This window comes from Oncorhynchus gorbuscha, linkage group LG09, assembly GCF_021184085.1.
Source record: "Oncorhynchus gorbuscha isolate QuinsamMale2020 ecotype Even-year linkage group LG09, OgorEven_v1.0, whole genome shotgun sequence".
Taxonomy (NCBI): domain Eukaryota; kingdom Metazoa; phylum Chordata; class Actinopteri; order Salmoniformes; family Salmonidae; genus Oncorhynchus; species Oncorhynchus gorbuscha.
In genome coordinates, this window is record NC_060181.1 from 42,750,384 (window position 1) to 42,774,886 (window position 24,503).

Here is a 24,503-nt window from a genome sequence, read left to right on the forward strand (position 1 = left end):
ACCCAGGCCTTTGACTGTTATAGATGAGACAATTCCATGTAAAAAGGTGTCTTATGTGCTTTAGAATGCATTTCCATTGTATTGCGCTTTAAAAAGTGGCCTTGTAATTCCCGTCTCACTGAATACATGCGTTACCTGGAATTGCCTGAAGCCTCTGATCAACTTTAGTAAAAGCAGCCCCCCCCCCAAAAAAATAAAACCTAAGATACTTCAGGCAAATACCTTACAATGATTGTGTTACTATCGGGATAGTGAATAATTTGAGGACCAATTCTTCTTACAAAGTTGAATCTTTTATTTACTCTACATTTAAACATGTTAACTTGGAAGGTGAGGGGGTCCAGGGTTGTTAGATTTAAAAAAATAAAATTAAAAATAAAAATCAATGTAGTGGTGTGGCAGAGCGAGGAAGAGAAGGCGTTGAGAACCCAGAAGAGAAGGAACTAGTCCACCATCCGCAATAAAACCAGACATAATAAACAAGGTAACAAGAGGGCGAACAACCTATACACTTTCTATATCACATTAAGGCCCAATCCAATCCCTTAGTCTCCTCACACACATTGAAAATCTCTGATATAAGCAGTTTAACATAAGAGTTTCTCGAGTGTGTGTTTGAGCAAGGTCGATATGACGTATGGAGGGCCATTAAGTGAAAGCAGTGACAATGCAGTCTTTCTCAGAGAAGCTCAAGAGACACGAACAGCGCCATTTTTTATATCCAAAAAGGTGAAATGACATCACTTCTGTGTTTAAAGGAAATGCAAAATAAGTATCAAACAAAAGAGGTAAACTGTTGAGTGATTGAAGATGTCAATTAAATAAAAACTCTGTATTCCTAGAAAGTTTGTGTAGACCATCTGATGAGTCCCCCCCCCCCAAACATACGATCGATCCTTCAGTGTTCAACACAGGTTTTTAACAACAGGCCCAGTAGTGTTAACAGAGGGCACCACTGCTTTGTCCACTCACTGGCAGCCATCTTCAGCACTTCCCCGCATTACCCTACTCTTGGCTACATAAACTCAACAGCATCAACATGTGTACGTGGACAGGCAAAAATGACTGAGAAGACAGATGGACATACTAACGTGGTGACGAAGAGACCAGCAACGAGGCAATAGGCTCGCAGGGTGGAGGCCTCTCTATTAAATCACAACTTTTTTATATAGAATTGCTTACATTTTTAAACCTAGCAGCAAAATATACAATCTAAGCAACTTCAGGGGGGGGTTCTTAAATTCACATTCATTTTAAACAAAATCTCAAGTCCCTCCTAAGGAGAATTATTGCATTCACTGTTCCAGAAAAAAACATCACAACAAAAGAAGAAATCTGCGTATTTAAAAAAAATCACCACAAGAATCCAATATATTACAACCCTATCAGACATTTTCTTTACATAACATATTTACATATTAGGCCTTTTATTTCCTAAAGAATTGTCTCGGTAACGACAAATTAGGGCCAAAACAAAGTAATGATTAAAAGTAACCATCAGAAGTAAATCAGCTGGGCCTAGACAGTGGAATTCCTCCGTACGCGTGTCAGGAACATGTCCTCAATTCCAATGCTTCCTCACCCTCACAAAAGAAACATGTTTACATGTGCCAAGGAGCTAAATCAAGGGCTCTTTGGTGCAATTGCTCCCAGCCTCCTCAGTTTCCTTTCTTTGTTTTGTCCCCCTCTCTAGAATAACAGTTAAATGTACCACAAAATGTACGCTCACCCCGGTTTCAGCAGCTCAGTGCCTTGCCACACATTCAAGTACAAAGAAGAAGAAAAGAGCATGACAAAAGATCCTCTGGATAAAACGGACAAAGGTTCTGGGGCTAGCCAGACATGACACTTCACCCTCCCCACCACAGGGGGTGCTGCGCTCAGAGGACTAGCCCTCGAGGCTAAGTGCTCGCATTCCATACAATGGGCATTCTTTTTCATTGGTAGTTTTCTTAGCTAGTTATTTTTTATTTATTTTTTGTGTCGTGTCCATCTTCATTGTTTCTTGTTTAGTTTCTTGCCTTTCTTCAGGACCAGCTTATTCCTGATGTGTCCTCGCTTCCTCTTAGCAGTCTGTGCAATAAAACAAACTTGATTTACAAATCTATTTTCAATTTGCAACTTGTTCCTACATATCTACTCATCTGAATTGGAGCACACATTAACAGTATGAAATAAAAGTGAGTCGGCTCACATTTGATGAACATTTCCTTTCGGTGGCTAAAATTTGAGAACAATATGTAAACTCACTCCGCCAGCATCAGATGTCTTACATTCATTAGCACAATGAATGCTGAGAGACATGGAAGCCTTGTACCTTTTTGGAGGTGTACTTCTGCCTGGGCACGATGCTGCGGAGCTTGTGCTCCAGCGGCTCCCTGTTCTCCAGCTTCTTCACCTTGTAGATGCGCACCAGCCAGTGCTCCGAAGTGAACGCCTCCTCTAGGTGCTTGAACTTGATGTCCTTGTTGCCGATCTCGGCGTTGCGGGTGCGGTCGAACCCAGGCGGTGTCCGGAAGTCCAGCTGAGAGATAAGGACAGCAGTAGGTGGGGTTGAGGGTGTTGACGAGGTCAGCTACTGACTGAGCAAAAGTGAGTATGGTGCTTGTGTAAAGGTTGATTCTACCTTCAAACAAGTGCTGTTTTTCATCTTACTTCATTATCAGGCTCTTTCCCTGCTCTTTTAAATCTGTACATCACCTATCCCTCCCTCCACCTGATAACTAATTCTGTCCTTCCAATCTTGTCCTAGTCACTTCCTCAAAACCAATCTCTTCCCTTGTCTTTATCCTGCTCTAAACCCGTCTCTCCATCTCCTCCATGGGTTAAGCCATGAGACAGAACTCTGCTTGCCTAGCTGTCTCTGGACACTACTGAAGCAGCCCACTGATCCTTCCTCCTCTTCACTGAGCTGCTGGCCAGGCAACACGCAGCTCCCTTTAAGTACCTGGCAGCTCTTCTCGCTCATATCTCGCCTGTACCTGCCAAAGCCTGTGCATCTGAGCGCTTTCCCTCCCACGCTTCTGTCAGAACGTCCTTAAGCCCCTCTCTCGTCCGTCAGTGCTTACCGTAGCCTACTTTAGCTTCAAGTATTTCCCCACCGCTCACCTGCATCTCGCCGAAGCGGTAGTAGGACATCTTGTACATAAGGCAGTTGAGCAGGACAGGCGAGCCGGCCTTGTCCACGCGGAACTCTCCCTGAGGGGTGAAGTAGTCACTCTCCTGAAGGGCACAAGGAGGGAAGAAGGCAGTGAGAGTGAGACACTTGGGGGTTCAGACCAAATCCCACATTTCTTCGAGGATACTTATTGATCTCATCAAATAGAGACTGCACTTAACAGGGGAATAAAAACTGAAACACTTTGCCAAATTGCCGTCTACGATATGACGCAGTCTTACAACCCTCAATAGTTCAGCTCATCTCTTTGACATTCAAACTCGCATGGGGAAATAAATACTTTAACAAATCTGCATTGGATTTCGGACACTTTATTCAACGACCAAGTGTCATTGTCTAAAATAAACATTGCTAGGAACAGCAATGTCCTTGGGTTTGTCCCAGACTGATAGATTGAAGTGTTTACCCAGGTTTCTCAGCGTAACAAAAAGGATCATAAATAGGAGTGAATGAAGGGCCCTTCTGTATCGTGTTGCAGTCTCAACCAGACACTCACCCGAATGTCCTTGGGATGCTCTCCCTCCGCTATCCTGACCATCCACAGGAACTTGTTGATGTCGTCGCCCGAGTAACCAATCACGCCCCCGAAGATGATCAGCACGTAGTCCACGTCCAGACTCCTCATGATCTCGTACGCGGCACTCTCATTGGACGACATGGCTTTGCCCACCTACAGAAGAGAGAGGGAAGAACGGGAGTTTGTACAGAGGAGACAGGGAGAGAGCAGAGGAAAGAAGAGATGCAGGTATATAGAGATGGTGGGAAAATGAGAGGGCGGTATAAGACTAAAAAATTAAGTACTTGCTTTTCAAAGTCGTTGCTGGCTCTGGGAAAATCAATCAAGTCATAAGAGCAAAAATAATCCCACACATTACTGCAGCTCCTACAAGTAAATGTATTGAGAAAGGTGAGAGCCAAGAAGCTGATCTACTTTGGAGCATGAGGTCTGCGTTGACTCGAAAACCCTCAAATCTTCAAACCTCCCCAATTCCCCCTTTTGATGTGTGACTCACCAGTGCTATATGACTGTTATTCCATGTGTTGTTGTCCACTAGGGTGGTTCGATTAGCCATGCCTGCTATCTGGTAGCCATAGTCCCACCAAGACATAACCCTCGCGTGCTCGTCTGTGTTCTGCCTCAGCCAATAGTAGGCCTCCCTGAAGTCATCCAGGATGTTCCTCGTCCTGTGGGGAGTGACAGAGTTGACGAGATACGGAAAGGACAGTAACAGGGAGGACAGCCAGGCCAACATCGGTTTGGTAACTTATGTGATCTATGAGACTGGGATGACGCAAATTGTATCCACTTATGTTCCCTTGAATATTTTCAGCACTAAGCTAATTTCAGGTCTGCTGAGAGAACGTGGACATTGTGAAAAGTCTGTGCAACTTCCAGCGTGTGTTTACTGTGAACACTGAGGCTGTACCCGCTTTAAATTACAGTTTTAACAGTTGCCAAGTAGGCTACTCTGGCTATATGATCATAACGTAGACCTACCAGAGTGGCCTACCATCAAAAACAAATCCCATAACATTTGAACATCTGTCATTCAGTCTACAGTAGCAGCCAATGTGTGGTGTCCAATGTAGGCCTACATTCCATGAGACTTTTGGAAAAAAACACCACTAGGGCTCGACATTAACCTGTTCATCCACTTATACTTCAGACAAGGTGACTGAAAATGTGTTTGATGTAAAGAAACCATTTCACAAAATAAAATGCATTATTATTATTATTATTCTCATACCATTATTACAGAGAATAGGCCAAAGTATGCTACACTCTGCTTATTCAAGCCTGTCTCAAAATACAACACTGCCCCTTTAAGGCAAAAATAAATATCTTATTTTTCAAAGATGTCTAGAAATGTACACGTTTTGTGCTCTTGTAAGCAGCAATCACTCCCCCATTGCTGACTACAAATGATCTATAACTCAGCTAATAACTCACTAACTAGCTAAACAAAATGTGCACATGTTGCTACATGCAGTTCTTGATTTGATCTCAAAACAAGCACATCTACTCACGACCACAGCTTTAAAACACAGTCCGGTTCAAAGTAAATGGCACAGATCCATATATGGAAATGTTGTATTTGCATATAGGCCTACTGCAGCTCTGATTGGCTATGCCACACTGATCTGTGTAGAGTACGGGCTGAGTCATGCGCAATAGAATCCTAATCCTATGCGTATTGCCTACAACAAAAAAATAACTTGTATAGTTTGTTTTGTTTCAGTAAGTTGCTTTGAAAGTGGCTAATATTGTGTTGATCATAATTTCCACAGTAAAAGGGAAACGTTGATAGTGTTAACTAACAGGGGAAACTCCAGGATGTGGAGTGAAGTTCAATCTCTCTGTGGGCTGATATTTCTGCACTCTGCGCAGAGGTCCTGGGGAGCTGTGTGGCAGTCTCGGGGATACTTTGCGCCCACGCGCAGCTTCTAGGGAACATTTGTACCCAAATAAATATATGTATGAGGACTTAAGAGTCGAAGAGTTAGACTTTCTCCTACTTATGTGTCACTTCAATGTCTAAATCTCTAATCGGAAAGTAAACAGCACACAAAGTCTTGCAAGCGCACACATCATCTTCACATTGAAAGCATCGTACATTACACTTGGTAAATTATTGAAGACCACTGTTAAGAGTTATGGGACAAGATGCAATAAAACAATGCAGAGTTACACAACAACACTCCAAGCTCATCAACATCACAGCTTTTACCTGATGAAATACGATTGTGCATTTCTGTGGGTATATGCGAGTGAGAAAGTGTGTGAATGTATGCTGCTGTCAGAAATATGTGGAGCTACGCTTGTACGCGTGGAGTGTAATGTGTGCCTTAGTCTACATAACTGCATGGTAGTTTGAACATGTGTGGCTCAAAACAAAAATCTGTAGAGCAACGGCGCTTGCAACGAGGTTGCGGGTTCGATTCCCATTGGGGCTCAGTGTCTGGCATGTAATTATTACATTGTTTGTCCTTACCCATCGTTGTTGTAGGAGGCCAGCACCACACTAGGACTGGAGTAGGCGTTGCTGGTGACCCATGTGCAGTGGACGGCGAACATCATGAGCAGCATCAACATCAGCATGGTCACGATACTCTTGATGTTGGGGCCCAGGCCCTCCTCTGCCTTCTCCTGCTCAGACACGTGCTTACGCACCTTTCCTGCCTGCAGAGGGAGACAAACACACACCACATCAACACACTGGCCCACTAAAAACAGACTTATCAGAGTTGCAATACAAACAGAGTGAAATTGGACATTATTTTGTACCTCCTTACAGGAATATGTATATTGGCTAAGCACAGGTAACTGCCAAAATAAAGGAGACACCAACATAATGTTTGTTAATAGGGCGTTGGGCCACCAGGAGCCAGAACAGCTTCAAATAGATTCTACAAGTGTCTGGAACTTTAGTGGAGGGATGAGACAGTCTCCCAAGAGAAATCCTTTTTTTTTTTTTTTGTAGGTGGTGGAAAACACTCAGGCGCCGCTCCAGAATCTCCCATAAGTGTTCAATTGGTTTGAGATCTGGAGACAGACAGCCACGGCATATGGTTTACATCAAACTAGTCGTGCATGTTTTCCCTCCTTTGAGAAAACTGAATTAAAAAAGGGAAGTGGGGGGGAGATTTAGAAACACTTCTGCGCAATCACTTTGTTCCCACATTTTCTTGATGTACATTTTTTGGGGGGGGGTGACTTGATTGACATTTGACTGAATTGTTTAGAGCCAGTAACACAAGCACTACACTGCATTCTTATAACATCAGCTAAACTGTGTATACGACCAATAACCTGATTTGATTTAACGAATTTACTGACTTTTACCCAATTCCTCATTCATAACCATTGCGTACATTTCACACTACATATCTGCGTGCTCCGTTTATGAAAAGAATACGTCAAATATGGAGGTTTATAAACTTGACATACATACGCATGTTTCCGTTACACTGTATATCAGATCGGCTGTAAAACGTGAACGAGCACTAAAACTCGGCCCGGAAATGACCCTCCATTCGCTTAATGTGAAAATAGTTCTGGACCCGTCAGCAGAACGTTTGAATTCAACAATGTTATGCATCGTTTTTTCTTGGTCGCAAATGAGTCTTCCAAATGGACAAGGACCCCAAGCATACTTCCAAAGTTGTGACAAAATGGCTTGAGGACAACAAAGTCAATGTATTGGTGTGGCCATCACAAAGCCCTGACCTCAATCCTATAGAAAATTTGTGGGCAGAACTGAAAAAGCGCATGCGAGCAAGGAGGCCTACTGTGATGTGATGAAAGAAATAAAATATTATCTCTACTATTATTCTGACATTTCACATTCTCGGGAGAGGCGAAGGTCGAGAACCGTGCATCCTCCGAAACACAACCCAATCAAGCCGCACTGCTTCTTGACATAATGCCCACTTAACCCGGAATCCACTCCGCACCAACGTGTCGGAGGAAACGCTGTAACCTGGCGACCGTCTCAGCATGTACTGTGCCCGGCCAGCCACAGGAGTCGGTAGTGCGCGATGGGACAAGGATATATAATATAATAATATAATAATAATATATGCCATTTAGCAGACGCTTTTATCCAAAGCGACTTACAGTCATCCCTGCCGGCCAAACCCTCCCCTAACCCGGACAACGCTGAGCCAAAATGTGCTCCGCCCCATGGGTCTCCTGGTCGTGGCCGGCTGCGACAGAGCCTGGACCCGAACCCAGAACCTCAAATACTGTGCCACTCGGGAGGTTTACCTGTAGATTCCTATGCCTAATTCATTTAGATTCAAAAAGTGTCTCAAAGGCAAATGGCTGCTTCTTATGTTTTTATGAATAAGTGTCATCACAACCCTCCATTTGCTCTAAATACATAGGCCCACTTGCAATAGCCTAAAACTTCAATGAAATTGCTGAGTCTCAAATAGCTTCCTGTCCCCTTTAATAGCTGGGCTACAGCTTAAAGTGCAACAAATAAACATATGTTTCAAATAAACGCTGGGTGTAAATTAGTTGTTTACGATGTTAACATGAATTACTTACGAGGTTAAATGTTTGATTTGTTACAATAAATCATTCAGTAATGACTCAAAACAATTATGGAAATCAGTTTTTATCACCAGTCGAAACTGCTAACTCTAAATGGGAATCACAATAACAGTCAACTTCAGGAGTACAGGCCACTGAGGTACAATAAGAATTAGAAACTGCGTCTAAGATGTCCAACCGTTGTTCGCAGTAATCTACTCACGTTCGCAGACACTGATTCGTGTACGTCTATATCCGGTTAATATGGACCAATATCGCATGCACATGGGGAGCCATCACGTCATCCAAAAAGATGGCAGACATAGGATGAATATAAAATGTTAATATCTTCATCTGTGATTGATAAAAAATAATATCAGCCTCATCAACACTGAATATTTCAATGGATAGTTTGTGCACCCTGGCCCCTTGATACAGGCCCAGAAATCGCCCTCTAGTGGCAAAGGTAAGAACTTCTGAAAATGCAGTCCGAGGAATATATATATATTTTGTAGAGGCATACTATGGCAAATGTGTGTAAACACAGTGCAGGAAGTTGATTAAAATACTGAAAGTGAATGCTGGAATTAAACAATTAACTATGCACATCAGCAAAAACAATGTGCATTAAGGAAATAGAAGCCTGGTTTGAATAGAAGCCCGTCTCTAATAAGTGCCTATTATGTTCAGTGATTTAATCAAATAAATGCCTGGGCTATTAATTGGAAGTTTTAGGGTACTTCAGTCACTAGAAGATGTGCGTACGCATGGTCTAAAGTTGGCATGGAGGAAAGGACATTTTCATTTTTTTGATAAAATTTCTGCAAGCACATAATATGCATAGCTGGCGCTGGATATAATTTATTTGACCCAACTTCAATTTCTTATCGGCGTAGCACGCACCTCCGTGAGGAAAGGGTGCCCGCAACCCCCCCCAAAAAGTCCACCCCCCCCCTGTTTATTTCTTCTTTCTTTACAGTATTGAAAAGCATAATCGTTGGTATTTCAAAATATACAGTTTACACCATACCGGGGTATCGCCCAAGCCTATTAATGAATACGGGCCCTGGACTGGGACTCCTCCTGACCTTGTCATAGAGGTTCCCTGAGCTCCTTTTGTCATCGTCGTCACTGCTGTCCTCTACGGGAGGGTTCTCCCTCTTCATGTCGTCCCCCAGGTAATGCTCGAACACACTGGAGAAGGCGATGGCTGACAGCATGCACACCACCGGCGTCAAGGTCAGCATCAGGCGCACCATCACCCCGGCAAAGTAGACCGCGCTGATGGCATAGAGAGCCACTGGGGGGGGGGAGGCGCAGAGAGGCAAGAAAGATGAATTCAAATTAAAACAGAGTTTAACCCATGTCCAAAGTACACGGTGCACTACTCAGTTCTTCGGGGGTGTTTTTAAAATATATTTATCTGAGACTAACTGATTTAGAGCTTGGTTATCAGTTGTGCAGGCTCTCGGGACAATCAATAACAATTGATCAATTAAAGGAAAACTACATTTGGCATTTGTTTCATTAGTCCATTGTTGACATAAACAAAACATTGGGACTGTCAGCAATCATGATGCAAAACGCAGCATCATATGGGGACGATTTCTGTATTTTGAAATTTACATCATTTGAACTTGATTGCTGACAAGCAAAACATTTTGGGACTTGTCAACAATTGACTAATGAAACAAATACCAATGGATGGTTTTTGGGTGGAGTTTTCCTTCCAGTCCAAGGGAAAAACAGAAACCAGCTCAAGCGTAGCCCCTAATGCACTGGAACAGTGGGATTCTGTTCAGAATTCCCTCTTCCAGTACAACTCCTAGGAACAGGTGTGTACAGTATATCAACAACATGAGAACGCCCTTGCTTTAATGCATATTCCTCTCAAATCACCAGATTCCCCTTCCAAATATGCCGATGTATTCAAATGATGTGTATGCATGTTGAGTATCTGTGTGTTTTAACGAGCCCCGGTTTACCGAAGACGCGCTCGTCGTTGACATTCTTGATGCAGAACCAGAGGCCTGCTGGGAAGGTGCAGACCAGGATGTGGAGGTCGAAGAAGAATGACACCCAGGTGGTGGGTTGGTGCTCCGACACAGACGCGATGATGGGGATATGGATCTTAGCGTAGCTGGGGGGGGGGAGAATAGAGGAGACAAACATCTGGTAATTCAGGGAATATGAAGATTCAAGAAACCACCTCAAAAAAAGGGAACGGAAACGGAGAGCTAGAGCGCTGCTGTCAGCAAACAACCCGATTTATCATTGCTTAATGCAGAAATCAGAGACGCTGCAGTTCATGTACAGAATGTAGCCTAAGTGTGTTTGGGAAGAAAAAGACAATGCTAGCATTTCCTTTGAGACTATGGATGGCGTAAGCCCTTTCGCAGACACACACACGTTCAATTCAACAACTGTTTCGTCGATAGGAAAGGTTAGCCGTGCTTACCCGGTGTCCCACAGAGAGTAGAATCGCCCACTCCACGGAGCAATGTAACCTAAATGAACAAACAATCAATACACAGGACTGGGGAACTTGAACACACACATTATTGGTTATGACACAGACTTTTTTAGCTTATGGTTGAAACTGGTGGGTGTCTGACAGTCTGCGTAGTGTACAAATATAATGACAAAGTGAATAGAGGCCCTTGGGTGTAGGGCCATTCAATTATGGTCCTCGAGTTCCCGAAACACTTCAGGTTTTCACTATCATCCATTCTAACCAGGGACTGATTCCAACCTGGGACACTCAATAAGCTCAATTAACTACGAGGTAGAGAACCAATACATTTTAGCCCCTCAGGACCAGAATTAAAAATCGCCCTGTTTTAGTGGGTCAGGTATCTGTTCAGTAGTAAGGGCATATGTGGGTCGGGACTCCAGTGGAATGTTTACCAGCTGAAAGTTAGCAATATGTTTATTGGGCAAGGGACATGAGTAACAAAGGCACTCAACAGTACAAGCCAAACGTGAAACAGATAAAAACACTTCGCTATTATGGTATGAGGACTAGCTTGTGTAGTTGTACGTGTTAGTTGTTTATACATGATCTACATGTACACCAGGCATGTGCAACTATACAGGATGTGGGGACCTGTTTGTGATAGTCAGGTGTATGAGAAACAGACACACCTGTGGTACACATGATATACATGTACACTATATACAAAAGTACGTGAGACACCCCTTCAAATTTGTGGATTCGGCTATTTCAGCCACACCCGTTGGAGTCAGCTGTATAAAAATCGAGCACACAGCCATGCAATCTCCATAGACAAACATTGTCAGTAGAATGGCCTTACTGAAGCGCTCAGTGACTTTCAACATGGCACAGGCATAGGATGCCACCTTTCCAACAAGTCAGTTCGTCAAATTTCTGCCCTGCTAGAGCTGCCTCCGGTCAACTGGAAGTGCTGTTATTGTGAAGGGGAAACGTCTAGGCGAAACAACGGCTCAGCCGCGAAGTGGTCGGCCACAAGCTCACAGAACGGGACCGCCGAGTGCTGAAGTGCATAGAATATAAAAATAGTCTGACCTCTGTTGCAACACTCAGAGTTCCAGACTGATACTGGAAGCAACTTCAGCACAAGAACTGCTCGTCTGGAGCTTCATGAAATGGGTTTCCACGGCAGAGCAGCCACACACAAGCCTAAGGTCACCATGCGCAATGCCATAGATTAGTGTAAAGCTAGCTCGCTGCCATCTGGAGCAGTAGAAACGCTTTCTCTGGAGTGATGAATCACACTTCACCATCTGGCAGTCTGACGAATGAATCTGGGTTTGGCGGATGCCAGGAGAACGCTACCTGCCCTAATGCATAGTGCCAACTGTAAAGTTTGGTGGAGGAGGAATAATGGTCTGGGACTGTTTTTCCATGGTTCGGGCTAAGCCTCTTAGATCCAGTGAAAGGAAATCTTAACGCTACACCATACAATGACATTCTAGATGATTCTGTGCTTCCAACTTTGGTGCAGGTCCTTTCCTGTTTCAGCATGAAAATGCCCCCGTGCACAAAGTGAGGTCCATACAGGAATGGTTTGTTGAGATCTGTGTGGAAAAACTTGTCTGACCTGCACAGAGTCCTGACCTCAACCCCATCGAACACTGTCGGGATGAATTGGAACACCTGCAAGCCAAGTCTAATCACCCAACATCAGTGCCAGACCTCACTAATGTGCTTGTGGCTGAATGGAAGCAAGTCTCCACATCAATGTCCCAACATTTAGTGGAAAGCCTTCCCAGAAGAGTGGGAGCAACTTCCTATTAATGCCCATGATTGTGGAATGAGATGTTTGGCAAGCAGGCGTCCACATACACTACATGACCAAAAGTATGTTACTATATGGTATACAAGGACTGGAACTTGTAGGTCAGGTATATGTATATGGTATATGAGGATTTGCTTTTGAAAGCAAGGTGTATGTGCAATGTTGGGGTATAGGGACTCACCTGTATATACCTGATACTACAGTATATATTGAGGAAGTCAGGTGTACGTGTAACTAACTACAGTGCCTTCAGAAAGTATTTATAGCCCCTTTACTTTTTCCACCTTTTTTGGTGTTCCAGCCTGAATTTAAAATGGATTACATTTAAATTTAGTGTCACTGGCCTACAACACAATATCTCTTCCTTTCAAAGTGGAATTATGTTTAGAACGGTTTCCAAGTTAACTAAACATTTAAAGCTGAAATGCCTGGGGTCAATAAGTATTCAACCCCTTTGTTAAGGCAAGCCTAAAGTTCAGGCGTAAAAATGTGCTTAAGTCAAATAATAAATTGCATGGACTCACTGTGTGTAATAAGTGTTTAACAGGCTTTGAATGACTACCTCATCTCTGTACCCCACACATATAATTATAAAGTCCCTCAGTCGAGCAGTGAATTTCAAACACAGATTCAACCACAAAGACCAGGGAGGTTTTCCAATGCCTCGCAAAGGGTACCTATATTAGTAGATGGGTAAAAAAATATATATATATTTAAAACTGACAGAATAAGTCTTTGAGCATGGTGAAGTTATTAATTACACTTTGGATGGTGTATCAATACACCCAGTCACTACAAAGACACAGGGGTCCTTCTTAACTCAGTTGTCGGAAAGGAAGAAATACGCTCAGGGATTTCATCACGAGGCCAATGATGAATTTAAAACAGAGTTTAATAATGGCTGTGATAGGAGAAAACTGAGGATGGATCAACATTGTAGTTACTCCACAATACTAACCTGAGTGATAAAAGGAAGCTTGTACAGAATACAGATATTCCAAATCATGCATGACTTGCCTAATTAAATAAAAAGGTTTTCCTTTTGCAATAAGGCATTATAAAGTAAAACTCCCCAAAAAATGTATCTAAGAAATGTACTTCATGTCCTGAATACAAAACGTTATGTTTCAGACAAATCCAACATGGAGTACCGCACTTCATATTTTCAAGCATAATAGTGGCTGCATCGTGTTATGGGTATGCTTGTCACCTGCAAGGACTAGTTTTTTATTTTTATAAAAAGAAACAGCGCTAAGCACAGGCAACATCCTAGAGGAAAACCTGGCTCAGCCTGCTTTCCAAAAGACACCAGGAGACAAATTCACCTTTCAACAGGAAATGAACCTAAAACACAAGGCTAAACCTATAATAATATAAATCTACACTGGAGTTGCTTACCAAAACTACATTGAATGTTCGAGTGGTTAGTTTTGACTTATAAAATCGTCTTGAACATTTATGGCAAGACTTGAAAATGATTGTCTAGCAATGATCAACAACCAACTTGACAAGAGCTCGAAGAACAATGTGCACATTTATTACAATCCAGGTGTGCAAAGCCCTTACACAGACTCAACTGCAATCGCTGCCAAAAGGTGAGTCTAACATGTATTGACTCAGGAGTGTGATAGCTTATGTAAATATCTGTATTTAAATTGAATACATTTGCAAAAAAAAATATCTAAAAACACATTTTCACTTTGTGTGTAGATGGGTGAGAAAACCCCCCAGATTTAATTCATTTTGAATTCAGACTGTAACAACAAAAAGTGGAACAAGTCTGAATACTTTCTGAAGGCAATGTGGTATAGGAGGACATGCTGCTCTGCAAGTCACGTGCATGTGTAATGGCATAGGAACTCACCAGTGTAGGTGAGATAGATGACGGTGAGGAACACCACCCCAGCAGCTAGCGACACCCCCAGGAAGAACAGGGTCTGGAACTCCTGCTTGGTGAGCCTGTCCTTCAGGTACTGCAGCAACGCGTATGCCTGGAGCAGTGCAAACACGCCTGCAATCACAGAATGTCGGAGTTAGCACAGCATTACAACAACCTTAACCATTTGGGTCTCATGCGAGCAGGTTTGACGGTTGTCTCACTATAGATGTGCTTACACACTAATGCTGCAAATAACACAACATATCGGAATAGCAGGAACTAAGTTAAGACTGAAATGGGATCTCTGTTCTGTTATCTGATGTCGCTCTCTTGTGGAACTTCATGCTAATTGAACAAAGCCCTAGTTTCACAGGCAAAACAAAGGCTCACTCACACACCCCCCCCCAGCATTCCAAGGGCACAACTCCACCAGAACAATGTAAAAAAGCCCATCGATCTGATGCTTTATTCTTCCCTTCCTGTCCCCGTCACGCTGGCTGTCGCTGTAGACACCGCCAGATGTTGCGAGCAGCTGCTGCCCGAAGCCAAACACGCCCAGACCTTTGAGAGAGTGACAGTGCTTTCCATTCCTCAAAGCCCACGTCGCTGCCGTGCTGTGCTGCCCCGGTCACCCGCATAACAAACACCACTTCAGAAATCAGACTGAAGCTACATTAGACTAAGAGGAACATAATCGTGTTACTAGTGATGTGACAAATTAAACGATAAGACAAATGCATAAAATGAAACATTAATTCACAATTCTGTTGCACTGCTGCCAGCAACAGTTTGGGTCGCATGGTGCGTCCCTTTCAGATGATTAAGCATTGCACCTGTACTACCAATGTGGTACCTAAATTCCACCTCCACAAAGTTTGCATTTCACCACCTAATCACACCACACGTCTTCCATACAGGACGTCGCTGCTGTCGCTTGACTTTCTCTGCCATTTTTCCAAGACTTTGTTCCAAAATAACTGATTCCTCGACTCCCATTTCTAAAAGCACGCAGAATCGACTCCTCAACTCCTCCGATTCAGTGTTTTTTTAACAGACGAGACTGATAGGGGTACAGTATAAGCAGGTCGGCCACCAGGCAGAACCATGCACTAGGCCTATCTATCGGCAATCAAAAGCTGTAGTTTCAGTAAAGCAGGGCCTATCAATGTGTATGCTGGCATATTCTACACGCAACAGACCGGCGGACGGAACACACGCTTGTCATGAGTGAAGAGAAAGACCAGGCAAGCGAGCATGAGGGGGGAAAAGGGGCAAGCAGAAAGAACCGTGCACATATGTTTTGGAAATCTGTACATCGCAATGTCTTGTCGCAAATACACCAAAGTATCATGAAGTTAATCTCTTCCTCTCTGGTTTTAAAGTGCAACACATAATCGTTTTATTTGTTCATTGTAATTAGAGAAAAATGTCCATAATATAGCTGGTGCCAATAGTGGAATGATGGCGTTTCACGGTTTACTTATTACTCTACCCGTCAGTGTTGTGATAGTCGTCTGTTGTTATCAATCCACTATTAGCGCCAGCTATAGGGACATTTTCTGAAATTAAAATGCAAAAATAAAACCCCGTGTAGCATATTAATAAACCCAGAGAGTAAGAGGCTAACTCTATGCTGCTTTGGTGAATGTGGGAATAGTGGAGTGTTTCAGTCAAAATAAAGTTACTTTCGGTTCACCAGCTGGGACCGTTGGCGAGACGGGAACACAAACTGCAACGAAATGATACAAAGGCACTGCCAATACAAGAGAACAACTGCTTGGTCATGGCCCAAGGTCTCTGTTGGAAATGGCATTTTATTTTTTTCTCAACGAGGTCATACCTGGTTAAATAAAAATAAATTAATAGAGCGGTTTGCGTCTCATAGCGCCCAGTAGACTAAAAGCGGGTGGGTGGGGGAGGGGCTTACCTGCTGCAGCCATGTGCTCACTGGTTCGAATTGGCTGGAAGCCCACAAAGGGGATCTGCATGGATAGCACCAGGCCCACGATGTAGAACGTGCTATAAGCTGAAAGAGAGAAACAGAAAGAGGGAGATGAGATCAAACAAACAAGTTGAACACAGATACGGTCCCATTCAAAAACACCAATCTCACTTCAGTTTGGGTTGTTAAGGAAAAGCTCCTCTCTTTAGAGGTATTTAAGGTGCATTGAGACTGAGTGGGATTAAATACTAACGCCTCACCTGGAGAAATTTACTGAGAACATAGAAGTGGGCAAAGAAAAGTGCGGGGGGAGCCTAACATGAGCCGACAGTGCAGTAAAACTGCAGAACTCCCACCTTTGTAGCTGATCTGATCCTAAGGCATGTGCCCTAATTAAGATTTCACACTTTTCTGAACACTGGGGCTTTTGAAGTGACTGGCGAGCCCTGAGCACTCTTGACTCTGATTCATTTTTGCCTGTTGACTGATGGAGTTAAGAGATGAAGAGATGAACTTGTGTGAATTAGAGTTGTGAGTAACACTGACAATGCACTTTTGTTCAAGGACTCATTGTGCCAGCGCCAATGCCAATGAGGCATCTCGTTTTTTTAGAAGAGCTTTCTCTATGGTATAACGAAGGAGAAAGGTTCAAACTAGATCAAAACGAGATGGTTGTGAAGCAAGGACTTACACAAGATGGCTGCTTGAAAATCAACACAAAGCCCTAATCTATTAAAGGGTGCTTGAAGTTGACAGCTTCTGCGAAGCATAAATATTTCGGAACAATAAAAAATAAAAACAAATTTATGGAGAAAATGTTCTGCATTAACAAATGGTTCTTGTGGAAGGGTACAAAGGCACTGCCAATATCCTTTGAGGAAAATGCAAAGAGATTGCGTATAGCAGGGGTCAATTCCCTAAATTTTAAATAGGGACGTAATTTATTTTCCAAGCACCCAAGAACAGGGTACTGTTTACCTTGAGTAATATATATAATCAAGTGTAAACGATGCTTGATGCAAAACCATTTATCTTAACCCACCTAGCCTGCTGTACCTTCAGTTTAGCTAAATATGTACTGCCTACGACGCTGCAGCATTTCTGCCTGTCTGACAATGATGTGATGTGTTCTGTGTGAGCCTCAAGGACGAAAATAAGTCTGGTTCTTTTGAGCTTTGGTTTACTCAGAAATAGAAGCAATTTACAGTAAGACATACGCAGTCAAATTCATAATTAAACTCAGTTCTCAGTCACATTCAGGAGAGCAAACAAGTATTTGTGGCTGTTTTGAGGAAAACAGGTGTGTGGGGTCACATCTCTTTAGCAGATGGTTTGCGATCAGATAAACTTTGTGCGTGTACAAAACATCAGGAACACCTTCCTAATATTGATTTGCACCCCCCTTTGCCATGGACTCAACAAGGTGTTGAAAGCATCCGCAGGTATGCTGGCCCATGTTGACTTCAATACTTCCCACAGTGGTGTCAAATTGGCTGGATGTCCTTTGGGTGATGGACTATCCCTGATACACACGGGAAACTGTTGAGCGTGAAAAACCCAAGAGCGTTGCAGTTCTTTACAAACTGAAACCGGGTCACCTGGCACCCACTACCATACCCCGTTCAAAGGCACTCAAATGTTTTCTTGCCCATTCACCCTCCGAATGGCACAAATACACACTCCGTGTCTCAAGGCTTAAAAATCCTTCTTTAACCCCTCTCCATCTACACCAGGTATTCCCAAACCGGGGTACGCGTAATGCCGTGGGGGGGTACTCCAAACAAACATGTGGTCCACATTTCCAAACAGTCCATTTAAATTTTCCATCAGGGCTATATATATATATATATATATATGTTGTTTTTTTCCTCGTCTGAGTAGCCTCATTTCACTGTCAAAAACAATTAAACCATCTAGTGTTCAACGAAACAGCAATGTCAAATACAGGTAGCCTAGTCAAATAATTGACATCCAATCACATTAACCGTTACTCTTGCAGGAATTCCATTAACGGTCCGTATGTAGCGAAACGCAGCTGATGCTCATGTTGGTATTTGTACTGATTGCGCAAAAGACTGAGACATGGTGGAGTGGTAATGCGCATGCAAGCAGTTGCTCCCGACGCCACTTGGGTACACTGCAGCGTCCGAGAAGCTCTTGCTGCCAAGGGAATGCCTGACAGCTTGAAAGACGTTTTGGACACTACAGTGAAAATGGTTCACTTTGTTAAAGCAAGGCCCCTGAACGCTCGTGTATTTTCAGCACTATGCAATGATATGGACAGCGACCATGTAACACTTTAACGACATGCTGGTTATCAAGGGGCAATGTATGGACATGTTTTTTGAGTAACGAGCTTAAAGTTTTTACTAACCATCATTTACACTTGTTTGACCGCTTTCATGAGGAGTTTCACACGCGACTGGCCTATCTGGATGATGACCCTCCCCCTCGCCTGAACGATCTGAATCGAGGATTACAGCGACTCTCCGCAACTATATTCGATGTGCAGGACAAAATTGAGTCTATGATTAAAGAAGTTGGAGCTCTATGTCTGCATTAGCAAGGACAACACAGGTCTGTCCATCATTGTAGGATTTTTTTGTGTGCAAATTAACTCAAGCTTACAGACAATGTCAAATGTAATATAGCGAAGCACCTGAGTTGGGTGCGCAATTATGCAGGTACTTTCCCGAAACGGATGACAAACAGCTAGATTCGTTATCCCTTTCATGCCCTGCCTCCAGTCCACTTACCGATATCTGAACAAGAGAGCCTCATCGAAATTGCAACAAGCGGTTAACTTAATTTAAATCAGAAGCCACTGCCAGATTTCTGGATTGGGCTGCGTTCGGAATATCCTGCCTTGGCAAATTGCACTGTTAAGACACTGATGCCTATTGCAACCACGTACCTAACCAAGAGTGGATTCTCGGCCCTCACTAGCATGAAAACTAAATACAGGCACAGACTGTGGAAAAATATTTAAGACGGAGACTCTCCAATACAACATTGCAGTTATGTGCATCCTTTCAAGCACAACCTTCATTAACCTGTGGCGATGAAGGCTGTGGCGATGAACAAATCAGGTTTTATATGTAAGACGGTTAACCTGTTACTCCTAACCCCTACTTTTTCGAACATTCTGTTAAAAATCGCGCAACATTTCAGCACCCTGCTACTCAGGCCAGGAATATAGTATATGCATATGATTAGTATGTGTGGATAGAAAACCCTCAGACGTTTATAAAACTGGTTAAATCACGGCTGTGACTATAACAGAACGTGCGTTTCATCGAAAAGTGCAGGAAAATCTATCCATGCGCGACTTCAACCGATTGATAAATGTGAACCACAATAAATGCGGCCGAGGTTGCAGTACCTACAGCTTCCACACGATGTCAACAGTCTTGTCATTTGCCTAGTCTTTGTTTCTTGGTCAAATGAACAAGAGACAGGCTTTTTCTTCAGGTCTCCGACCGGATATTTTGGTTGAGATTTACCCGGACATTATTTCCAGACGTACCCCTATAGAATACACTTAGTCTCGTGATTAATTTGATCGCTTATTAACGTTTAGTAATACCTAAAGTTGCATTAGAAAAGTATTTAAGTGTTTTGTGAAAGTTTATCAACTTTTTTTGATTTGAAAAAATGACGTTACGTTATAAAACGCTATTTTTTTTCGTTTAACACACAGTCTTCATAGATCGATATCTAGGCTATATATGGACCGATTTAGTCGAAAAAAGAACCAATAGTGATTATGGGACATCTAGGAGTGCCAACAAAGAAGATGGTCAAAGGTAATGAATGTTTTATATTTTATTTGTGCGGTTTGTGTAGCGTCGACTATGCTAATTATTTTGTTTACGTCCCCTGCGGGTCTTTTGGGGTGTTACATGCTATCAGATAATAGCTTCTCATGCTTTCGCCGAAAAGCATTTTAAAAATCTGACTTGTTGCCTGGATTCACAACGAGTGTAGCTTTAATTCAATACCCTGCATGTGTATTTTAATGAACGTTTGAGTTTTAACTAGTACTATTAGCATTTAGCGTAGTGCATTTGCATTTCCAGATGTCTAGATGGGACGCCTGCGTGTCAGGTAGGAGCAAGAGGTTAAGAGTTAAATTATTGATTATTATTGATTATTATTATTTGTGCCCTGGTTCTATAAAGAGCTCTGTCACTTCCCACAAGCTGGGTTGTGACAAACTCACTCATTCTTATGTTTAATACATTTATTGTGTGGCAGGCTTACAGTGATGGCGACAAAAAAAAGAAAAACATTTGAAAGTGCTCTGACCCTGGTGCTAAAGGGGGGTACGCAGCTGGAGGTTGAATGTTTGAAGGGGTACGGGACTATAAAAAGTTTGGGAACCACTGATCGAAGTGAATTTAAACAAGTGACATCAATAAGGGAACTTCGCCTGGATTCACCTGGTCAGTTCACGTAAATGTTCTTAATGGTTTTGTACACTCTGTGTAGGAGGGGGGTGGGGGGGGGGGGGGGGGTTATGATCACATCTCTGTGGCAGATGAAAGTGTTGTGGTCACTCACCGATGTAGACCCTCCTGCTGTAGCGCTGCATGAGCAGCAGCACAAAGACATGCAGCGGGATCAGGTTGATGATGAAGACGTATCCTCCCCATGCTGACACCTGCAACAAACACAGCCATCAGCAAAACGCACGCCACCAGGAATGCATGGGAATACGCAGTGGACCAATAGAAAACCAATGCAATCATGTTTAAACACTATGACCGCAAAGTAAAAATGCATCAATAACTTTAAAAGCTCCATGAAACGATGCGTCGACACTTTGACTTGGAACGTGAAACAAGGGGCCTATATAAAATACTCTACAAAATAACATCAACTCCAGTACGTAGGATGTGCAGAGCAGTCGGAGAGGGAAAATACTCACACCTGCTTAGCCACACAATCACACATTTCATTCACAAATCCCTCATCTATGATAAAAAAATATGTTTTGCAATTACTGCTAATTGCAGGGGGACTCAAGTTTGTTCAGGAGTGGTTAAGCGAAATGATCTTTTCAGCCATTTACATCTTTAGCTTCAGATGGTGAGAGCTAAATTAGGTGCAGTTGAAGCCTAACCTGAATGAATACGGAGAAGACTCCCATTTTGAGCTACTTTTCTGTGTTGACACAGCCGCAGTGGTTCTCTGTGAGAGAAGAGGTTGTTAATTGAAAACGCTGACGCAGAGGGACTGCTGGGGGGGGGGGGGGGATATCAGTGAGGAGAGAGTGAGGTTAGTATAAATGTGCGAGGGTCGCTTGACGCAGCCTCCCGGCCATGAAGTGTAATTTGACCAAACATCTCACACATGTACTGCTAATGACCTCACCGTTGTGTGTGTGTGTGTGTTACTGCCCCCACATGATTTTGAGGGTTGAATAAGCAACCAGCAATCTTCTGGAGTCACCGAGCCATATCGAACACAAAGCTTGAACCAACTATTCACTCAGACTGAAATCTCTGCACCACCAAGCACAAAATAACTTGTTTACTACCAAAAAAAAGTATGTTAACCTCTTGAGTGTAGGGGGCAGTATTTTGATGTTGGGATGAAAAACATACCCAAATGAAACTTCAGGCCCAGAATATGCTATATGCATATGTCAGATTAGGATAGAAAAGTTTCCAAAAACTGTCAAAATATTGTCTGAGTATAACAGAACTGATATTGCAGGCGAAAACCTGAGGAAAATCCAAAGAGGAAGTGCCTTCTATTTTGAAAGCTGCCTGTTCCATTGCATGCCTTCCCTCCATTTAAAGGGATATCAACCAGGCTCCTTTTCCTATGGCTTCCACATGGTCCGAACAGTCTTTAGACAGTTTCAGGCTTTTATTCTGAAAAATGAGCGAGAAATATCACATCGCGTCAGTGGATGGCTGGGTGCCAGAGTTTTACATGCGCGAGCAGCTTGGAGCAGACATTTTCTCTCTCTCTCTCCTATTGAAAAAGCTGCGGTCTAAATATGATCAATTATTTATTGTAAAAACAACCTGAGGATTGATTTCCTTTTAAACTGACATGTTTCTACGAACTTAACGGATACTATTTGGAATTTGTCTGCCCCGTCGTGACCGCTCGAGCCTGTGGATTTCTGAACATTATAATACCTCCATTTGGTTGGTGCATTATCTTATAAAAATAATCTTTATGGAACAAAAGTAACATTTGTGAAACTGGGAGTCTCGTGAGTGCAAACATCAGAAGATCATCAAAAGTAAGTGATTCATTTTATTGCTCTTCTGACCAATCTACTTCGCTGCTAGCTGTTTGTAATGTTTTGTCTGCTGAGGGAGATGTCCTTACATAAACGCTTGGTTTGCTTCCGCCAAAAAGCTTATTTAAAAAAATAATCTGACACGCCAGGTGGATTAATAACAAGATAAGCCGTGTTTTGCTATATTGCACTTAGTAATATAACTATTTTTTGTAATTGAATTTGACGCTTTGCAATTCAGAGGATGTTGACGGAAATTATCCCGCTAAAGGGATCGGTGCGCCACAAAGTTAAGAGACTGAGGTAGCTGAAAGAGCTGGTGCATACACTATCAATATGCCTGTTCGAGTAAATAAACTCAAACTAAACTTCCGCACTGTCAACTGGAAATATTTTCAGCAAACAAAAATGTAAATATTTGTATGAACATAAATTTCAACAGACAAACTGAACAAGTTCCACAGACATGTGACAATTGTGTCCCTGAACTTAGGGGGGGTCAAATCAAAAGTATCTGGTGTGGCCAACAGCTGCATCAAGTGCATCTCCTCCTCATGGACTGCACCACATTTGCCAGTTCTTGCCCCACACTTCAACCAAGGCACCTGCAAGTTCCCGGACATTTGAGGGGAATGGCCCTAGCCCTCACCCTCTGGTCCAACAGGTCCCAGACGTGCTCAATGGGATTGAGATCCTGGCTCTTCACTGGCCATGGCAGAACACTGACATTCCTGTCTTGCAGGAAATCACACACAGAGCAAGCAGTATGGCTGGTAGCATTGTCATGCGGAGGGTCATGTCAGGATGAGCCTACAGGAAGGGTACCACATGAGGGAGAATGATGTCTTCCCTGTAATGCACGGCGTTGAGATTGCCTGTTATGACAACAAGCTCAGTCCGATGATGCTGTGGCACACTGCCCCAGACCATGACGGACCCTCCACCTCCAAATCAATCCCGTTCGAGAGTACAGGCTTCGATGTAACGCTCATTCCTTCGATGATAAACGCAAATCCGACCATCACCCCTGGTGAGACAAAATTGCAACTTGTCAGCGAAGAGCACTTTTTGCCAGTCCTGTCTGGTCCAGCGACAGCGGGTTTGTGCCCATAGGCAACGTTGTTGCCGGTGATGTCTGCCTTACAACAGGCCTACAAGCCCTCAGTCCAGCCTCTCTCAGCCTATTGCAGACAGTCTGAGCACTGATTGAGAGATTGTGCGTTCCTGGTGTAACTCGGGCAGTTGTTGCCATCCTGTACCTGTCCCGCAAGTGTGATGTTCGGATGTACCGATCCTGTGCAGGTGTTGTTACACGTGGTCTGCCACTGCGAGGAAGATCAGCTGTCCATCCTGTCTCTCTGTAGCGCTGTCTTAGGCGTCTCACAGTACGGACATTGCAATTTATTGCCCTGGCCACATCTGCAGTCCTCATGCCTCCTTGCAGCATGCCTAAGGCTTGTTCACACAGATGAGCAGGGACCCTGGGCATCTTTCTTTTTGTGTTTTTCAGAGTTAGTAGAAAGGCCTCTTTAGGGTCCTAACTTTTCACAACTGTGACTTTAATTGCCTACCGTCTGTAAGTTGTTAGTGTCTTAATGACCGTTCCACAGGTGTATGTTCATGAATTGTTTATGGTTCATTGAACAAGCATGGGAAACAGTGTTCAAAACCTTTACAATGAAGATCTGTGAAGTTATTTGGATTTTACAAATTATCTTTGAAAGACAGAGTCCTGAAAAAGGGACGTTTCTTTTTACTGAGTTTATAATGTACTTATCAATATAGCTCAACTTTTAGCTGGAAACACAAAAAAGGCCTCAATCAAAACATTTTTTTCTGGTTAGGCCCCTATGCATCCTGCTTAATGCATTTCAAGAAATTACCTTCTTACTCCGGCTTTGAGTTAAGAATATTTATTTCTGGC

The 24,503-nt window shown here is 43.1% G+C and overlaps 1 protein-coding gene across 1 annotated transcript in view; it reads right to left on the reverse strand.

Annotated features, from left to right (window-relative positions):
* Window positions 1–274: 274 nt before the first annotated feature.
* Window positions 275–24,503, reverse strand: part of LOC124043661 (dolichyl-diphosphooligosaccharide--protein glycosyltransferase subunit STT3B-like) — a 92,351-nt gene continuing 68,122 nt past the window's right edge. Inside the window, exons 5-16 of the mRNA XM_046362466.1 lie at window positions 20,881–20,980; window positions 16,303–16,401; window positions 14,361–14,507; window positions 10,675–10,723; window positions 10,202–10,356; window positions 9,305–9,516; window positions 6,172–6,359; window positions 4,192–4,363; window positions 3,675–3,848; window positions 3,109–3,222; window positions 2,318–2,524; window positions 275–2,073 (exon numbers count right to left, since the gene is read on the reverse strand). Of these exons, the coding sequence (XP_046218422.1) occupies window positions 1,996–2,073; window positions 2,318–2,524; window positions 3,109–3,222; window positions 3,675–3,848; window positions 4,192–4,363; window positions 6,172–6,359; window positions 9,305–9,516; window positions 10,202–10,356; window positions 10,675–10,723; window positions 14,361–14,507; window positions 16,303–16,401; window positions 20,881–20,980 (1,695 nt within the window). The 3' untranslated portion in view covers window positions 275–1,995. The remainder of the gene's footprint in view (window positions 2,074–2,317; window positions 2,525–3,108; window positions 3,223–3,674; window positions 3,849–4,191; window positions 4,364–6,171; window positions 6,360–9,304; window positions 9,517–10,201; window positions 10,357–10,674; window positions 10,724–14,360; window positions 14,508–16,302; window positions 16,402–20,880; window positions 20,981–24,503) is intronic.